At 48.9% G+C, this 17,430-nt stretch overlaps 1 protein-coding gene across 1 annotated transcript in view; it reads left to right on the plus strand.

Moving 5' to 3' along the window:
* Positions 1-11,896, plus strand: part of smu1a (SMU1 DNA replication regulator and spliceosomal factor a) — an 18,710-nt gene extending 6,814 nt beyond the window's left edge. Inside the window, exons 5-12 of the mRNA XM_080536145.1 lie at positions 902-1,030; positions 1,484-1,603; positions 6,639-6,755; positions 7,039-7,166; positions 8,799-8,925; positions 9,577-9,744; positions 10,649-10,801; positions 11,553-11,896. Of these exons, the coding sequence (XP_080392271.1) occupies positions 902-1,030; positions 1,484-1,603; positions 6,639-6,755; positions 7,039-7,166; positions 8,799-8,925; positions 9,577-9,744; positions 10,649-10,801; positions 11,553-11,651 (1,041 nt within the window). The 3' untranslated portion in view covers positions 11,652-11,896. The remainder of the gene's footprint in view (positions 1-901; positions 1,031-1,483; positions 1,604-6,638; positions 6,756-7,038; positions 7,167-8,798; positions 8,926-9,576; positions 9,745-10,648; positions 10,802-11,552) is intronic.
* Positions 11,897-17,430: the final 5,534 nt, after the last annotated feature.

Below are 17,430 nucleotides of genomic sequence, written 5' to 3' on the forward strand. Positions count from 1 at the left end.
GATGTATTCGGGTTTGTTTCGGGTCCTGCCATTCCAGATGATGTATCACCCTATGATTGGCTGCAGAGCCGTAACTGAAGCCATCTGGTTTACATGAGCGGGCTAGTTTGCTAACGTTAGCAAAACAATGTCAATGTGAACTCCAGATTAGCATTAGCTAGCCATTGCCCAATTGTTATGAGGTGATCCATCAAACATAGCACAACCCAATTCCCCCAAATAGCATGCAAGTTCACATTGACATTGTTTGCTAACGTTAGCTAGCTAACACTTAACCGATGTCGGCTAGCTAGGCTAGTACAGCGAGGGGCATCAAAGGCGTTAGCTCATGCTAGCTATCTAGGCTAACGTTAGCTAGCTGACTAACGTTAGCAAACTAGCCCGCTCCTGGGACCCAGATTCCTTCCGTTTACGGCTCTGCCGCCAATCATACTGTGTTAGGTCATCACAGCCAATCATACTGTGTTAGGTCATCACAGCCAATCATAATGTGTTAGGTCATCACAGCCAATCATACTGTGTTAGGTCATCACAGCCAATCATACTGTGTTAGGTCATCACAGCCAATCATACTGTGTTAGGTCATCACAGCCAATCATACTGTGTTAGGTCATCACAGCCAATCATACTGTGTTAGGTCATCAGAGCCAATCATACTGTGTTAGGTCATCACAGCCAATCATACTGTGTTAGGTCATCACAGCCAATCATACTGTGTTAGGTCATCACAGCCAATCATACTGTGTTAGGTCATCACAGCCAATCATAATGTGTTAGGTCATCACAGCCAATCATAATGTGAAACTCTGTTCACGCTTCCCCCTTACCAGGTACATTCCATGGAGTTTGATGGGAAAGGTATGTGTGAGGTTTATATCTCTCTTGTTTCTACCCTCCTCAGTCTCTGAAGTGGCAGCAGCACCAGGGCCTGCTCCCCCCAGGCATGACCATCGACCTGTTCAGAGGCAAGGCTGCCGTGAAGGACGTGGAGGAGGAGCGCTTCCCCACGCAGCTGACCAGACACATCAAGGTACCCTACACCCTACCTAGTACACCCTACACACTACACACTACCTACTACCTCCCCACGCAGCTGACCAGACACATCGAGGTACCCTACACCCTACCTAGTACACACTACACCCTACACACTACACACTACCTACTACCTCCCCACGCAGCTGACCAGACACATCAAGGTACCCTACACCCTACCTAGTACACACTACATACTACACCCTACCTAGTACACACAGCTCACCAGACACGTCAAGGTACCCTAACAGGGAACGTGTCTGTTCTGCTCATTGTATCAATGAGTAGTCATCTGCTTTAGATAGGTCTGTTCTGATGCTCTCTCACTCCTTCCCTCCCTCCCCCTCTCCCTCCCTCCCTCCCCCTCTCCCTCCCTCCCTCCCCCTCTCCCTCCCTCCCCCTCTCCCTCCATCCCTCCCCCTCTGCCTCCCTCCCTCCCTCTCCCCAGTTTGGTCAGAAGTCCCACGTGGAGTGTTCGAGGTTCTCTCCAGACGGTCAGTACCTGGTGACCGGGTCGGTGGACGGCTTCATCGAGGTCTGGAACTTCACCACCGGCAAGATCAGGAAGGTAGGAGGCCCAGGCCCAGCAGAGCTAACTACCCCTAGGTCAGGGAGGTAGGAGGCCCAGCGGAGCTAACTACCCCTAGGTCAGGGAGGTAGGAGGCCCAGCAGAGCTAACTACGACTAGGTCAGGGAGGTAGGAGGCCCAGCGGAGCTAACTACCCCTAGGTCAGGGATGTAGGAGGCCCAGTGGAGCTAACTACCCCTAGGTCAGGGAGGTAGGAGGCCCAGCAGAGCTAACTACCCCTAGGTCAGGGAGGTAGGAGGCCCAGCAGAGCTAACTACGACTAGGTCAGGGAGGTAGGAGGCCCAGCGGAGCTAACTACCCCTAGGTCAGGGATGTAGGAGGCCCAGTGGAGCTAACTACCCCTAGGTCAGGGAGGTAGGAGGCCCAGCAGAGCTAACTACCCCTAGGTCAGGGAGGTAGGAGGCCCAGCAGAGCTAACTACCCCTAGGTCAGGGAGGTAGGAGGCACAGCGGAGCTAACTACCCCTAGGTCAGGGAGGTAGGAGGCCCAGCGGAGCTAACTACCCCTAGGTAATATGATTTGTAGAGGCATACAATCTATTTTGATGTTGGTATTAGTAGGGGTGTAACGATACATCGATTCATTGACTAACGATCTGATTACATCGACGCAATGTAAAAATATCGATCTATATCGTCATCTTATGCGCGCAGAGAGAGAGAGACTTGAAAAAGATACTAATGTTTTTCATTTTTGATGAGAGACAGTAAGTCTATCCCTTTTAATATATATTTTGGAACATCTCTCTGAACCAGGGACGTTAACATACTCGCGTTCGCAATGTGTGACTCGCATTCACCGTGTGTGACTGTCTGTCTACTGGCTCGGCTCCACTTCTCGGCTCCTCCTCCTCTCGCCTTCGGCAATCTCCGGTGATCTTCGGAAATGTTCGGCTTGTGTGAGTGCGTCTAATGAGAGTGCATCTAACGGGAGTCTAATGGGCGATGACATTGACCGTTTTGGACACCAAAGATATTTTTTAACATCTACTCTTCGAGGCGAATCCAGTCAGACCAATATCAGACCTGCTGGACGTGTGTGACACGTGTGTGGACGTGTGTGGACGTGTGTGTGTGTGTGTGTGTGTGTGTGTGTGCGTGTGTGACTGGATGTCTCTCTGAACCTGTGTGTGTGTGTGTGTGTGTGTGTGTATGTTAATGAGCTGTATGTTAATTACCACTTATTACAATTGATAATTGTGTTAGATTGGCATATGATATCGCGTCATATCGATCATATCGTCATATCGATCTTGAATCGAATCGAATCGAAATCGTATCGTGACTGACATTGTGAAATCGTCAAACATTGTATCGTCATACAAACAAATCGATATAATATCGTATCGTGATGAAGCTGGTGATTTACACCCCTAGGTATTAGGTATATAAATGATATATAATAGCCTATATAGCCTACATATAGGCCTTTATTGGCTACAACTATGCGACAGTAACAGAGCGGGGTGCACTGACGCTGAACCCCTCATAGTGATAAGTAGGTGGACATGGCGCATGGTGCTGAAATAGCCGACATGCGGTGTGTGGTTTGAAAAAAGTAACGCCAGCTCAGTAAATCATTCAAACTTAATGTTTACTTATAGGCTATGTGAATGTGACTGCACCACACATGTGAACAGTAACAAAGCAAATGCAGTTTAATTTTATGAAAAACATTGACAACAAAATCGCCGCAAAAAAAAAAAAAAGGTGAATCCGCTTAGCCTATATGCTCCTGAAACGACAGAGCAAACACGCTACATTACTAGGGATAATAATTACTAATAATTACAATGAGCCAATAGAAAAAATAATATTAGGCTATTTAAATCTCACTTAACTCTTGCTAGCTAGAAGGTTAAATGTTTAGCTAACTTCACCTGGCACGCAAACAACCAATCCAATAATAGTGTGACCTTGTAAGTCTGGGAGGAGGGGGAATAATGATCAGAATAAAACTTTGTTAAATAATTATTTGAATACGTTAGGCTGCGCTACATCGTCAGTCCACACATTTATTATTCAAAACTATGGAAAAGGGTGAAACTACGTTTCAACGTTGTTGAGAATCACAACACAAACTCGCTAGTCAAGCCAAAATACTGCAGCGAAATGGATTGGACTGCTACCTAGTTAACTAGAACACTACTTTACATTGTTACCTAGTTAACTAGAAGACTACTTTACATTGTTAGCAGGCTCACAAAACAAGCCGTGTTAGTTGACTAGCGATGTGTCGTTGATTTTCGACAACGCGGAAATGTATTCACATTTTTCGAAAGAAAAGTCAAAGCATTAGAACGTAGAACGGAAAATCGCACGCGCGCTTTGCGCACGGAAAGCCACCGGCCCCGATTTGGCCTGAATTTCTTTTTCAGTCAGGAGATTTTTTTTTGCTTTAATCCCTGTAACTACACCTAGGTCAGGAAGGCCCAGCAGAGCTAACTACCCCGAGGTCAGGAAGGCCCAGCAGAGCTAACTACCCCTAGGTCAGGGAGGTAGGAGGCCCAGGCCCAGCCCCTAGCAGTGTTTCCACCGATTTTTCCGCGTGCACGCGCATGAAACGCGCACGAGCGCTCAAAACAACGACGTAATTTCACCAAAAACTAGAGGGAGCGTGGCAATTAAAAAAAATACCGGTTGAACCATTATTGCCGAGTGGCGATGTTTTATATAGCAGGTGATCAAATACCAAGATCGTAAATGTTGTATGTGTTCAATATTTACGACCAAAAATCCTTATGTGTGTGGGCAACTCCCGACAACTCCCGACTAGGGTTGCCAGATGGGATCGTTTCTTTTTGTGGAATTAGCTGTTTAGACTGTGGTTAGGGTGGAAAATGTCAATCCCATCTGGCAACCCTGTTCGCGAGTCCGATTGTCACGGGGATAGAATGTAGCCAATCAAGAAGCGAGCTGACTTCTTCTTTTCGGATGGGAATATCGGCACACACAATATGATCAAGGCTGTTCAATCCAAGATTTTTTATCTTCATGTCTGTCTCAGATAAAAAATCTGTTAAGATTTGTGTACCGGGCTTTAGTGGACTGAATCAATTAGTGGCGGGGAAAATTCATTCGTGGCGGCCCGCCACAAATCAATGCATATAGAGGAAACACTGCCTAGGTCAGGGAGGTAGGAGGCCCAGGCCCAGCACGGTGCTGACAACACTGAGGTTAGGTGTTCGATTCCCTGCCGGGACCATATATACTGATATATACAGATATACTGATATATATACAGTGGGGAGAACAAGTATTTGATACACTGCTGATTTTGCACGTTTTCCCACTTAGAAAGAATGTAGAGGTCTGTAATTTTTTATCATAGGTACACTTCAACTGTGAGAGACAGAATCTAAAGAAAAATTCCAGAAAATCAAATTGTATGATTTTAAAGTTATTAATTTACATTTTATTGCATGAAATAAGTATTTGATACATCAAAAAAACAGAACTTAATATTTGGTAAAGAAACCTTTGTTTGCAATTACAGAGATCAGACGTTTCCTGTAGTTCTTGACCAGGTTTGCACACACTGCAGCAGGGATTTGGGCCCACTCCTCCATACAGATCTTCTCCAGATCCTTCAGGTTTCGGGGCTGTCGCTGGGCAACACGGACATTCAGCTCCCTCCAAAGATTTTCTATTGGGTTCAGGTCTGGAGACTGGCTAGGCCACTCCAGGACCTTGAGATGCTTCTTACGGAGCCACTCCTTAGTTGCCCTGGCTGTGTGTTTCGGGTCGTTGTCATGCTGGAAGACCCAGCCACGACCCATCTTCAATGCTCTTACTGAGGGAAGGAGGTTATTGGCCAAGATCTCGCGATACTTGGCCCCATCCATCCTCCCCTCAATATGGTGCATTCGTCCTGTCCCCTTTGCAGAAAAGCATCCCCAAAGAATGATGTTTCCACCTCCATGCTTCACGGTTGGGATGGTGTTCTTGGGGTTGTACTCATCCTTCTTCTTCCTCCAAACACGGCGAGTGGAGTTTATGCCAAAAAGCTCTATTTTGGTCTCATCAGACCACATGACCTTCTCCCATTCCTCCTCTGGATCATCCAGATGATCATTGGCAAACCTCAGACGGGCCTGGACATGCGCTGGCTTGAGCAGGGGGACCTTGCGTGCGCTACAGGATTTTAATCCCTGACGGCGTAGTGTGTTACTGATAGTTTTCTTTGAGACTGTGGTCCCAGCTCTCTTCAGGTCATTGACCAGGTCCTGCCGTGTAGTTCTGGGCTGATCCCTCACCTTTCTTATGATCATTGATGCCCCACGAGGTGAGATCTTGCATGGAGCCCCAGACCGAGGGATGTTGTGAGCCTGAGCAGAAGGGACAATAGCTGCTGCAGGCGGACCAGAGATTCATGCCAATTGTTTTGTTTATTTGATGACCCATTGTGCAGGCAATAAAAGCTGCTTCATCCACCATCCTGAGAGTGTCCTAATCCCTTCAGTACCGGCAAACACAAATTAATAATGTTTAACAAAGACAGATAAGAAGAACAGGGAACATTCCATCGCGAGTGAAGCGAGCAAGCGGAAAAAAATTTGGCCTCCCCAATTCTGGAAGTCACCAGCCTCCACTGTTGTGAACATACTTTAGTTATGGGACGTGTTCAAAAGCAAGGACTTGTGAATTCATCTAGTTATGTGTAGTTGTGTGTTTTTAGCATGTTGCTGTTCTCTCAGCGTGTTGTGATGTTATGAAATGCAGTTAGACGTTCATAGCCATGTGCTTTGTTAGCTGCTACCTTCTCCCAATCTGTGTTTGAGGTGCACCAACATTCAAATACGCCTCGTCTTCAATGTCCCATTTCAATGTATGATGTGACACATCATTTGAAAGTTTACAATCTGTAGTTTCAGAATATGTAAAAAAAACTTAAAATTACAATTAAACTGGTTGATGAAAATGATCATCATATTATCATGTTTGTGATATTACACTGTTCATATTGTGTGTGTGTGTGTGTGTGTGTGTGTGTGTGTGTGTGTGTGTGTGTGTAGGATCTGAAGTACCAGGCGCAGGACAACTTCATGATGATGGACGACGCTGTGTTGTGTATGTGCTTCAGCCGCGACACAGAGATGCTAGCTACAGGAGCACAGGACGGCAAGATCAAGGTAGGGGGGGGGGGGGGAGAGGGAGGGGGAGGGGGGGGAGAGAGAGAGGGAGGGGGGGGGAAAGAGAGAGAGAGGGTGAACCAATGTCAAAAAACTGCCATATCTGCTGAGTGAAGTAAAACAATGTTAACACAGCAGCAAGATCTGTGAGCTGTTGTGACAGTAAAAGGACGTGGATAAAACCACCATAAGACTGTAAACGGTGTGTGTGTGTGTGTGTGTGTGTGTGTGTGTGTGTGTGTGTGTGTGTGTGTGTGTGTGTGTGTGTGTGTGTGTGTGTCAGGTGTGGAAGATCCAGAGTGGTCAGTGTTTGCGGAGGTTCGAGCGCGCCCACAGTAAAGGCGTCACCTGCCTCAGCTTCTGTAAGGACAGCAGCCAGCTACTCAGCGCATCCTTCGACCAGACCATCAGGTACCTGTCTGTCTGTCTGTCTGTCTGACCATCAGGTACCCTGTCTGTCTGTCTACCTGTCTGTCTGTCTGTCCTCTCTGCCTGTCTGTCTGTCTACCCTCAGGTAACCTCACCTGCCTGCCTGTCCTGTCTGTCCTGTCTGTCTGTCTACCATCAGGTAACCTCACCTGTCTGCCTGCCTGCCTGTCTGTCTGTCTGTCGGTCTCCCATCAGGTAACCTGTCTGCCTGCCTGTCTGTCTACCTCTCTGTCTGTCTGACCTCACCTGCCTGTCTGTCTAACTGTCTGTCTGTTCATTCTCTCTCTATTTGTCCATCCTCACTACCTGTCTCTCCTACCTGTCTGTCTCAGGGTCCATTGTCTAACCTGTCTGTCCTGTCTGCCTGTCTCAGGGTCCATGGTCTAACCTGTCTGTCTGTCCTGCCTGTCTGTCCTGCCTGTCTGTCTTTCTGTCTGTCTTTCTGTCTCAAGGTCCATGGTCTAACCTGTCTGTCTGTCCTGCCTGTCTGTCTGTCTCAGGGTCCATGGTCTAACCTGTCTGTCTGTCTGTCTCACGGTCCATGGTCTAACCTGTCTGTCTGTCTCAGGGTCCATGGTCTAACCTGTCTGTCTGTCCTGTCTGTCTGTCTCAGGGTCCATGGCCTTCTCACCTGTCTGTCTCTCCTACCTGTCTGTCTCTCCTACCTGTCTGTCTGTCCTACCTGTCTGTCTCAGGGTCCATGGTCTAACCTGTCTGTCTGTCCTGCCTGTCTGTCTCAGGGTCCATGGTCTAACCTGTCTGTCTGTCCTGCCTGTCTGTCCGTCTCAGGATCCATGGTCTGTCCTGCCTGTCTGTCCGTCTCAGGGTCCATGGTCTAACCTGTCTGTCCTGTCTGTCTGTCTCAGGGTCCATGGCCTTCTCACCTGTCTGTCTCTCCTACCTGTCTGTCTCTCCTACCAGTCTGTCTGTCCTACCTGTCTGTCTGTCCTACCTGTCTGTCTCAGGGTCCATGGTCTAAACCTGTCTGTCTGTCCTGCCTGTCTGTCTCAGGGTCCATGGTCTAACCTGTCTGTCCTGCCTGTCTGTCCGTCTCAGGATCCATGGTCTGTCCTGCCTGTCTGTCCGTCTCAGGGTCCATGGTCTAACCTGTCTGTCTGTCCTGCCTGTCTGTCCGTCTCAGGGTCCATGGTCTAACCTGTCTGTCTGTCCTGCCTGTCTGTCCGTCTCAGGATCCATGGTCTAACCTGTCTGTCTGTCCCAGGGTCCATGGTCTAACCTGTCTGTCTGTCCTGCCTGTCTGTCTGTCCCAGGGTCCATGGTCTAACCTGTCTGTCTGTCCTGTCTGTCTGTCTGTCCTACCTGTCTGTCTGTCCTACCTGTCTGTCCGTCTCAGGATCCATGGTCTAACCTGTCTGTCTGTCCTGCCTGTCTGTCCGTCTCAGGATCCATGGTCTAACCTGTCTGTCTGTCCTGCCTGTCTGTCCGTCTCAGGGTCCATGGTCTAACCTGTCTGTCTGTCCCAGGGTCCATGGTCTAACCTGTCTGTCTGTCTCAGGGTCCATGGTCTAACCTGTCTGTCTGTCCTACCTGTCTGTCTGTCCCAGGGTCCATGGTCTAACCTGTCTGTCTGTCCTACCTGTCTGTCTGTCCCAGGGTCCATGGTCTGAAGTCAGGTAAATCTCTGAAGGAGTTCCGGGGCCACGCCTCCTTCGTTAACGAGGCCACCTTCACGCCAGACGGACACCACATCATCTCCGCCTCCTCCGACGGCACCGTCAAGGTAACCACGGCAACCTGCTGCTGACGGGGCTACCGCAAACCGCCTGAAACTGCCGCAAAGTGTTCTTCAACGATGTTCGTGTCTGTGTGTCAAACGCAAACTTACTTATTATGATGTTACATACCAATACATATGATTGGTTGATTGATTGATTGATTGATTGATTGATTGATTGGGGGCGGTGGTAGCCTCGAGGTTAGAGATGCCGGAGAAAACTCACCAATGAAGCCGTGTAGTTGACCACCGATCGGTAACATTCCGGCAACAACAGTTTGTTTACATTGCTAAAAATTACTTTTGGTGAAAATGAAAAAAAAATAATACTTCAGTTTGTTCAAACTTGTATTTCTCCACGCCAGTGGCACTTCTTACTGTTGGGGAACAAACCTCAGAGTGTTCCCTTCTAAAGGAGACCAACCCCATGCATTTACTCCAAATGGTTCAAGAACAGCTTCCATTTGACTTTGGGTACATTGGATAGGCGTTTTATACAGGAATGGAACAGGTTAACCCCTAATTGCTCCAGGGGCGCCGACTATGGCTGACCCTGTGTCTAGAGCAAAACATACCAACAATCGACTGACAAGTTGATTGCCTGGCAAATAAAACCCTCTTCTTCTGATTGGTTGATGGATGTGTGTGGGTCCTCAGGTGTGGAACATGAAGACTACAGAATGCACCAACACCTTCAAGTCCCTGGGCACCTCAGCCGGCTCCGACATCACCGTCAACAACGTGGTCCTGCTGCCCAAGAACCCCGAGCACTTTGTGGTCTGCAACCGCTCCAACACCGTGGTCATCATGAACATGCAGGGGCAGGTGAGGCCGACACTCTCTCAGCTAGCTGCTGCCACGAGCACACGTCTGAACCGTGTGCTCCAGCCATGTGACTAAGCCCAACCCATACACAATGAATAAAGGCAGAAACAAATGTAATGTCATAAAATGTCCACCAGATGTCTTCAAACCTAAGGTAAAAAGCTAAGAAACCATGACAGTCATACCACGCATTACACAACGTGACCACGCAGTCATGCACATGGTTCCTGCGGGTTTTCAACAAGTCAAATTTAAGACTTTTTTAAAGACCTTTTTAAGAACACTTTTAATAGGATTATAGACCTGTTTCACAGTCATACCGGCAAAAAAAAAAAGTATGAAGGGAAGAATTACCAGACTGCTTACGTTGCAGACAGGACATTTTCCCCACACAACACATTTAAAAGCGATACAGAGAAGCTATCGCAACGTCCTAGACCGGAAGGAAGGAAGGATCTCAAACGTCTTTCCTTGAGTCCTCAGTCCCCCCACCTCCTTCTCAAAAGAGATTGGAGGAGATAGCTGGAGGGGAGGAGCCTCAGGTCATCTCCTCCAATCTCCTTTGAGAAGGATGACGACGAGGAATCAAGGTAAAGACTTGTGAGACTCAAACCATGACACCCTGATCTGGGGTAGTGGTGGTCTAGTGGATAGTGAGTTGGACTTGGGATCAGAAGGTTGTGAGTTCAAATCCCGCCTGAAGCCACACCACTACTAGTGTGCCCTTGGGTAAGGCACTTAGCCCTCAGTTACTCCAGGGGGAATGTCCCTGTAATTCGTAATTGTAAGTCGCTTTGGATAAAAGCGTCTGCTAAATGACAAAATTATTATAATTATCTAACAATGTCTCTCTCTCTCTCCTCTCCTACCCTCCCCCCTCCCTCTCCCCCCCCCCCCCCCCCAGATTGTGAGGAGTTTCAGCTCTGGTAAGAGAGAGGGGGGAGACTTCGTGTGCTGCACCCTGTCCCCCCGGGGGGAGTGGATCTACTGCGTGGGGGAGGACTTCGTCCTGTACTGCTTCAGCACGGTCACCGGCAAACTGGAGAGAACCCTGACGGTACGCTGCCCCCTCCATGACCTGTAACATGTACTCTTGAGGCGGCTGTGGCGCAGGAGGTAGAGGCTGTGGCGCAGGAGGTAGAGGCTGGTGGAGGTAGAGGCTGTGTCTCAGGAGGTAGAGGCTGTGTCTCAGGAGGTAGAGGCAGGTGGAGGTAGAGGCTGTGTCTCAGGAGGTAGATGCTGTGTCTCAGGAGGTAGAGGCAGGTGGAGGTAGAGGCTGTGTCTCAGGAGGTAGAGGCTGTGTCTCAGGAGGTAGAGGCTGGTGGAGGTAGAGGCTGTGTCTCAGGAGGTAGAGGCTGTGTCTCAGGTGGTAGAGGCAGGTGGAGGTAGAGGCTGTGTCTCAGGAGGTAGAGGCTGTGTCTCAGGTGGTAGAGGCAGGTGGAGGTAGAGGCTGTGTCTCAGGAGGTAGAGGCTGAAGACACTGAACCCCAAATTGCTTCCAGTGAGCGGGCCGGCGCCTTGCATGGTAGCTTGGTGTGTGAATGTGTGTGTGAATGGTTGAATGAGAGGCCGTTGTAAAGCGCTTTGGATAAAGGCGCTATATAAGTCAGTCTATATAAGTCAGTCTGTTTACCATTTAACCTCTCGCGTCAGCCCAGCTCTGATTGGAACCTGGTTGGCTGTTCATTGTAGAAATAAATAAATCCTACCTGTGTCAATTTAGAAGACTAACAGTAGAAGACTTATCTAATGACTGTGTATCCTCTTGTCTCCCTCACTCACTCACACCCCCCCCCCCCCCCCCTCAGGTCCATGAGAAGGATGTGATCGGCATCGCCCACCATCCCCACCAGAACCTCATCTCCACCTACAGCGAGGACGGCCTGCTGAAGCTCTGGAAGCCCTGAGCCAATCACCTTCCAGCCTGCCTGCCCCTCTGGCCAATGGGCCGCTGCCCCTGCCCCCTGTGGCCAATGAGACGCTGCCATGTCAGCGTAGCCCCTCCCTCCCCACACACACACTTCTGTTCTGACCTCAGTATCAATATTAACATGTTGGTGTTTGATGGCCTCTGCACCACACCTGAAAGGGGGAAGGAGGGAGGGAGGGAGGGAGTGGGGGAGGGGAGGGAGGGAGGGCGGGGGTGCAGGCGTTAGACATTAGACATAATTCTTTTTTTAATCCTGAATATGTTTTTGTAAATATATTTTTTTTATTGTTGTTGTTTTTTTCAAGAACATCTGGTTGGATGTGTTTTCTCTGGGGGGTGTTCCAACAACCTGGCTAAAGGACAATCCAGGATTATTTAGATAAATCCTGCGAGATTTCTAAAGAAATCCAGCCTAAACTCTCGCCAGACTTTTCAGAATAAGCCTGGACTTACCTTTAGCGATGTTGATGGAGTACTCCCCTGGTGTGCCAGCGGGCGTCAAGTTTGTATGTGATTGTGTTCATATCCTGGCGAGAAATATAAAGGGCTGCCATTGGTCTGTGTGGTGAGATCAGGGGGGTGTTCCATCAATGTCGCTAAAGGAAACTCTCAGACTTATTTTTTTATAATTCTCTCCGAAACTAAGATAAGACAAAAAATAAGCCTGGATTTCCCTTTAGCGACGTTGATGGTATACCCTCCCCCCCCCCCGGGACACACTTCTCCTGTGTGTTGCTGTTACCTCAATGTAAAACGCATGAAGTGTCGTCATAGCAACAGTAACCTGTCTTGTTGTGAGTTCACGCATTTTATGTCATATTTCTTGTCTGGGACATTAAAGATATTTGACCAGGTGATTCTGAGCTTCCTTCATTTCCCCCATAGGTGGCGCTGTCACATAACCCCAGGTATGTAGGTGTATGTAGTATGTATGTAAATGGACTGACTTATATAGCGCCTTATTCCAAAGCGCTTTACAATGGCCTCTCATTCACCCATTCACACACACATTCACGGCAAGCTACCATGCAAGGCGCCGGCCCGCTCACTGGGAGCAGTTTGGGGTTCAGTGTCTTGCCCAAGGACACTTAGACATGTGGCCAGCCTTGCGATTGTTAGACGCCGGCTCTACCTCCTGCGCCACAGCCGCCCCATCAAATGTATGTTAGTATGAATGTACACTATGTGGACATAATTATGGTCTGGGTTGTTGTCATGGTTTGGGCTAGGCCCTTAGTTACCATGAGATTCTAGAACATCTTGTACACTTCCAACTTGGTGGCAGCAGGTTGAGGAAGGGCCTTTCCAGGTTCAGCATGACAATGCCCCCGGACACAAAGTGAGGTCTAAAATACATGTTAGTATGAATGTATGTTAGTATGAATGTATGTATGTTAGTATGAATGTATGTATGTTAGTATGAATGTATGTGTGTTAGTATGAATGTATGTATGTTAGTATGAATGTATGTGTGTTAGTATGAATGTGTGTGTGTGTTAGTATGAATGTATGTATGTTAGTATGAATGTATGTGTGTTAGTATGAATGTATGTGTGTTAGTATGAATGTATGTATGTTAGTATGAATGTGTGTGTGTGTGTTAGTATGAATGTATGTATGTTAGTATGAATGCATGTGTGTTAGTATGAATGTATGTGTGTTAGTATGAATGTATGTATATATAAATATAAAACAACAACCTAGGTTTAGAAGAAGGTTTTTCCTGGCCCCGGGCCTGAGCTGGATTATTCTTCCTGCTACGACTGGTCACTGGTGGATTGATGATTCACTTGCTTAGTCAAATGTATTGATTGTAAGTCGCTTTGGAATAAGGTGTCTGCTAAATGCCCAAAAATTGTGCTGCCATGAAAGGAAGCATTTCTGATATTGCCTCAAGGTGCAGTGCCCAATTGCCAGTACGTTCAGCTCTCAGAAACTTGCGAAGTATGTCCACCATATCCATGTACTGCAACCAGAGGGCAGCTGTCCTGCTACAGGATTTTAAGTATTCACTTTTGCTTTTGAGTTGTTCCTTTATTCTGAGTATCAAATCAGCATTGCAAGTCTTCTCTGCAGGCACTGATCCCTCCATCAACTGTGCATAGAGGACAGCAACTTCATCCAGATCAGATGCATGCAGGTATCTTTGACCCTCTTATGGAAGCTTGGGCTAGTAATACAAAAAATACTTAAAAAGTGTAAAAGGTCAAAATAGGGTTAGATGGTCTGATATATATATTTTTAGGAATACCTGGAATATGAAATGATAAAAACCTTTCATTACGAATATATTGCAAGAAAACGAACCCACTGGTTCCTCTTGACCCACTTACCTGTATGCATCTATGGGTTAAGAATTTCCTTTTACACACATATAGTACTGCATCCAACTCCATGTCTCATGTAAAACAGTTTCTGGGTGATTGTGGACAGTATTGAACACTTTGTGTGGACAGAAGTGTGCATAAAGACATGCATAAAAACATTATTTAACATGGGCGTCAAGGGGAAATTGTGGCATCACCAGTTTCAGAATTGTTCAATACTTTCCACCACTTGGATTTCTTCAGACGTTTGATATGTTATGAAGGACATATCCATGAGACTAGGACAGTTGAAAGAGTTTCTGTTGCAATTTGTCTGAGGTCATATTGTATAATGCCTGTACTATCAACCCACTTCTGTTCTCTCTCCATCTGTCCTCTTTTCACTCTGTGTCTTGTCTTGCTGTCTGTGTTTTGTCTGTTTCTGACTGTGACATGGCTGTTACTGTCTTCATTGTCTGCGTGTTTGTGCTGTCCGTGTCTCTCTCCATGATCTACTCTTCTGTTTGCATGGCTCCCTTGTAAAAGAGACCTTGGTCACAGCTCCCCAGGCTAGACAGTAAAAAAAAGTATATACATACATGAAAGCGCACACACACACACACATAGACACACACAGACACACGCACACATGCACACACAGACACACGCACGCGCACACACACACACACACACACACACACACACACACACATGTCCAGACACGATATCCAAACCCAGAAGCAAAGGGGAAAACAAGATAAAGGGGAAAACCACCTGTGGTGGTCCAGTGGTCTGGCACCGCTGTCTACAGTGCACACATGTGCCCATGTTGGCATGAGTTCGAGTCTGGCCCATGCCCTGCTGACATGTCCTCTCTCCTTACTTTCCTGTCTGTCTTTACTATATCTGTGCAATAAAATGAAATGTGAGTGGGACAACCCAACTCAGAAAAAATGACTTTAAATTGTATTTATTTTAAAAAATATGCAACCACCTTGAACCGACCTGAAAATGTGTGCGTAAAATGACACCAGGACACAGGACGCCCCGCTCCAGGTTAACTCTGGCACATCTGAGCTCTAATCCAAGAAATCAGAGATTAGAAAGACTTCACACACAAACACAAGAGGCTAATTCCCCATGTCAGACAAGTGTGTGTGTGTGTGTGTATTGAGCGCCCCAGTCCTACTCGCTGCGATAATGGACATAAAGTTTAGAACCTATAGACACACTTCGTTGCATAAATGCATTTCATGAAGTCCAGAGAAGCTTTGCAGAAGCTTTATTTTGATCCATGCCATGATGGTAATTGTGTAGCATATATCTGATAGCATATATCCGATGAGGTTCCGTGGAAAGCTCTTGGAATACCTCTCAGGCTCACTATCAGGTAAATATATCTATCAGGATGTCAGCATCCTATTTCACCTGTGTACACACACCGACTCCAAAAAAGCTTGTCATATGTGACGCAACGTCATCGAAGTGCGATGTGGGCGCAAAGTGTGAATGCCTTAAATCTGCTTCAAAGTTTTTCAATGCAAAAAATCTGATTGACTTTTTTTGTATAGCCAAGTTAGGTGTCTTTAGTGCGATAGGTGTATTTGGGGCAAACAATAAGTCAATAGGAGAGAATCTAAATTTAAATAATTTAATTGTGTCTTCTGTGTATTGTGTGACTGTGTGTGTGTGTGTGTGTGTGTGTTTGGCCATGAGAGTCCAATCCAACCCCTCACACACTTCTCAGTGTCTGGGCCTTAGGGATGCAGAATGGCGTGGCGTGGGCGCTGGCCGTCCTCTGTATGCACTGGCTGGTGGTGAGGGCCTGGCTCGCCCTGCGCTGGCTGGTGGTGAGGGCCTTGCTCTCTCCCTGCCATTGTCCAGAGCCACTAACAGCGGCTTGGTGGCCACGATGCGGCCGTTCATACCAGCCATGGCCTTGGTGGCCGCCTCAGGGGAGGAGAAGCACACGAAGCCATAGCCCTGGCTGCGTCCACCCTCCGTCGCCACCTTTGCACTGGTGATTGTTCCGAAGGGGGCGAACACCTTGCGCAGGGCCTCGTCATCCATGCTGTCGTCCAGGTTCTTCACATACAGATTTACACCCTGGTAGAGAGAGACCCTGTTTAGTGAGATGATTTTTCAACCCCTCAAATACATAGACAATAATTACAAAGTACATCAACTTCTATGTTAGTATTAATACATTCACAAACCTTGTATGTGGTCGTACGGTCCAGCTTCTTGCTGTCAAACTGGCGCTTCAGCTCAGTCTGGCGCTCTCCTCTCTTCTGGGCGCGGCCCACATAGACCCGCCTCCCATTGACTGTTTTACCATTCATGTCGTCAACGGCCTTCTGGGCGTCCTCGTGCCTTTGGAAGTTGACAAAGCCGAAACCTTTGGACTTCCCGCTGTCATCAGTCATGACCTGGACTCTCAGGGTCGGGCCATATTTCTCGAACCTCTTCGCCAGCCTGCGGTTGTCCATGTCCTCTCCAAAGTTCTTGATGTAGACATTAGTGAACAGCGTGCCGTTCATGAGGTGGGGGGCAGCACAGGTCTGGGCCTTGGGGATGCAGAATGGCAGAGCTGCAGGCTGGTTGGGGTTGATGACTGGGTTGGGCACGGCGTCAATGCTGGCCGTCCTCTGCATGCACTGGCTGGAGGTGAGGGCTTGGCTGGGGGTGAGGGCCTGGCTGGTGGTGAGGGCCTGGCTGGTGGTGAGGGCCTGGCTGGGGGGCTGGCTGGTGGTGAGGGCCTGGCTCTCCCTGCGCTTGCTGGTGGTGAGGACCTTGCTGGTGGTGAGGGCCTGGCTGGGGATGAGGGCCTGGCTGGGGGTGAGGGCCTGGCTGGGGGTGAGGGCCTGGCTGGGGGGCTGGCTGGGGGTGAGGGCCTGGCTGGGGGTGAGGGCCTGGCTGGGGGGCTGGCTGGTGGTGAGGGCCTGGCTCTCCCTGCGCTTGCTGGTGGTGAGGACCTTGCTGGTGGTGAGGGCCTGGCTGGGGATGAGGGCCTGGCTGGGGGTGAGGGCCTGGCTGGGGGTGAGGGCCTGGCTGGGGGGCTGGCTGGGGGTGAGGGCCTGGCTGGGGGGCTGGCTGGGAGTGAGGGCCTGGCTGGTGGTGAGGGCCTGGCTCTCCCTGCGCTTGCTGGTGGTGAGGACCTTGCTGGTGGTGAGGGCCTGGCTGGGGGTGAGGACCTTGCTGGTGGTGAGGGCCTGGCTGGGGGTGAGGGCCTGGCTGGGGTTGAGGGCCTGGCTGGGGGTGAGGGCCTGGCTGGGGTTGAGGGCCTGGCTGGGGGTGAGGGCCTGGCTGGGGGTGAGGACCTTGCTGGTGGTGAGGGCCTGGCTGGGGGTGAGGGCCTGGCTGGGGGTGAGGGCCTGGCTGGGGGTGAGGGCCTGGCTGGGGGTGAGGACCTTGCTGGTGGTGAGGGCCTGGCTGGGGGAGAGGGCCTGG

The sequence above is a fragment of the Nansenia antarctica genome, assembly GCF_963989245.1.
Source record: "Nansenia antarctica genome assembly, chromosome: 7".
Classification (NCBI taxonomy): Eukaryota; Metazoa; Chordata; class Actinopteri; order Argentiniformes; family Microstomatidae; genus Nansenia; species Nansenia antarctica.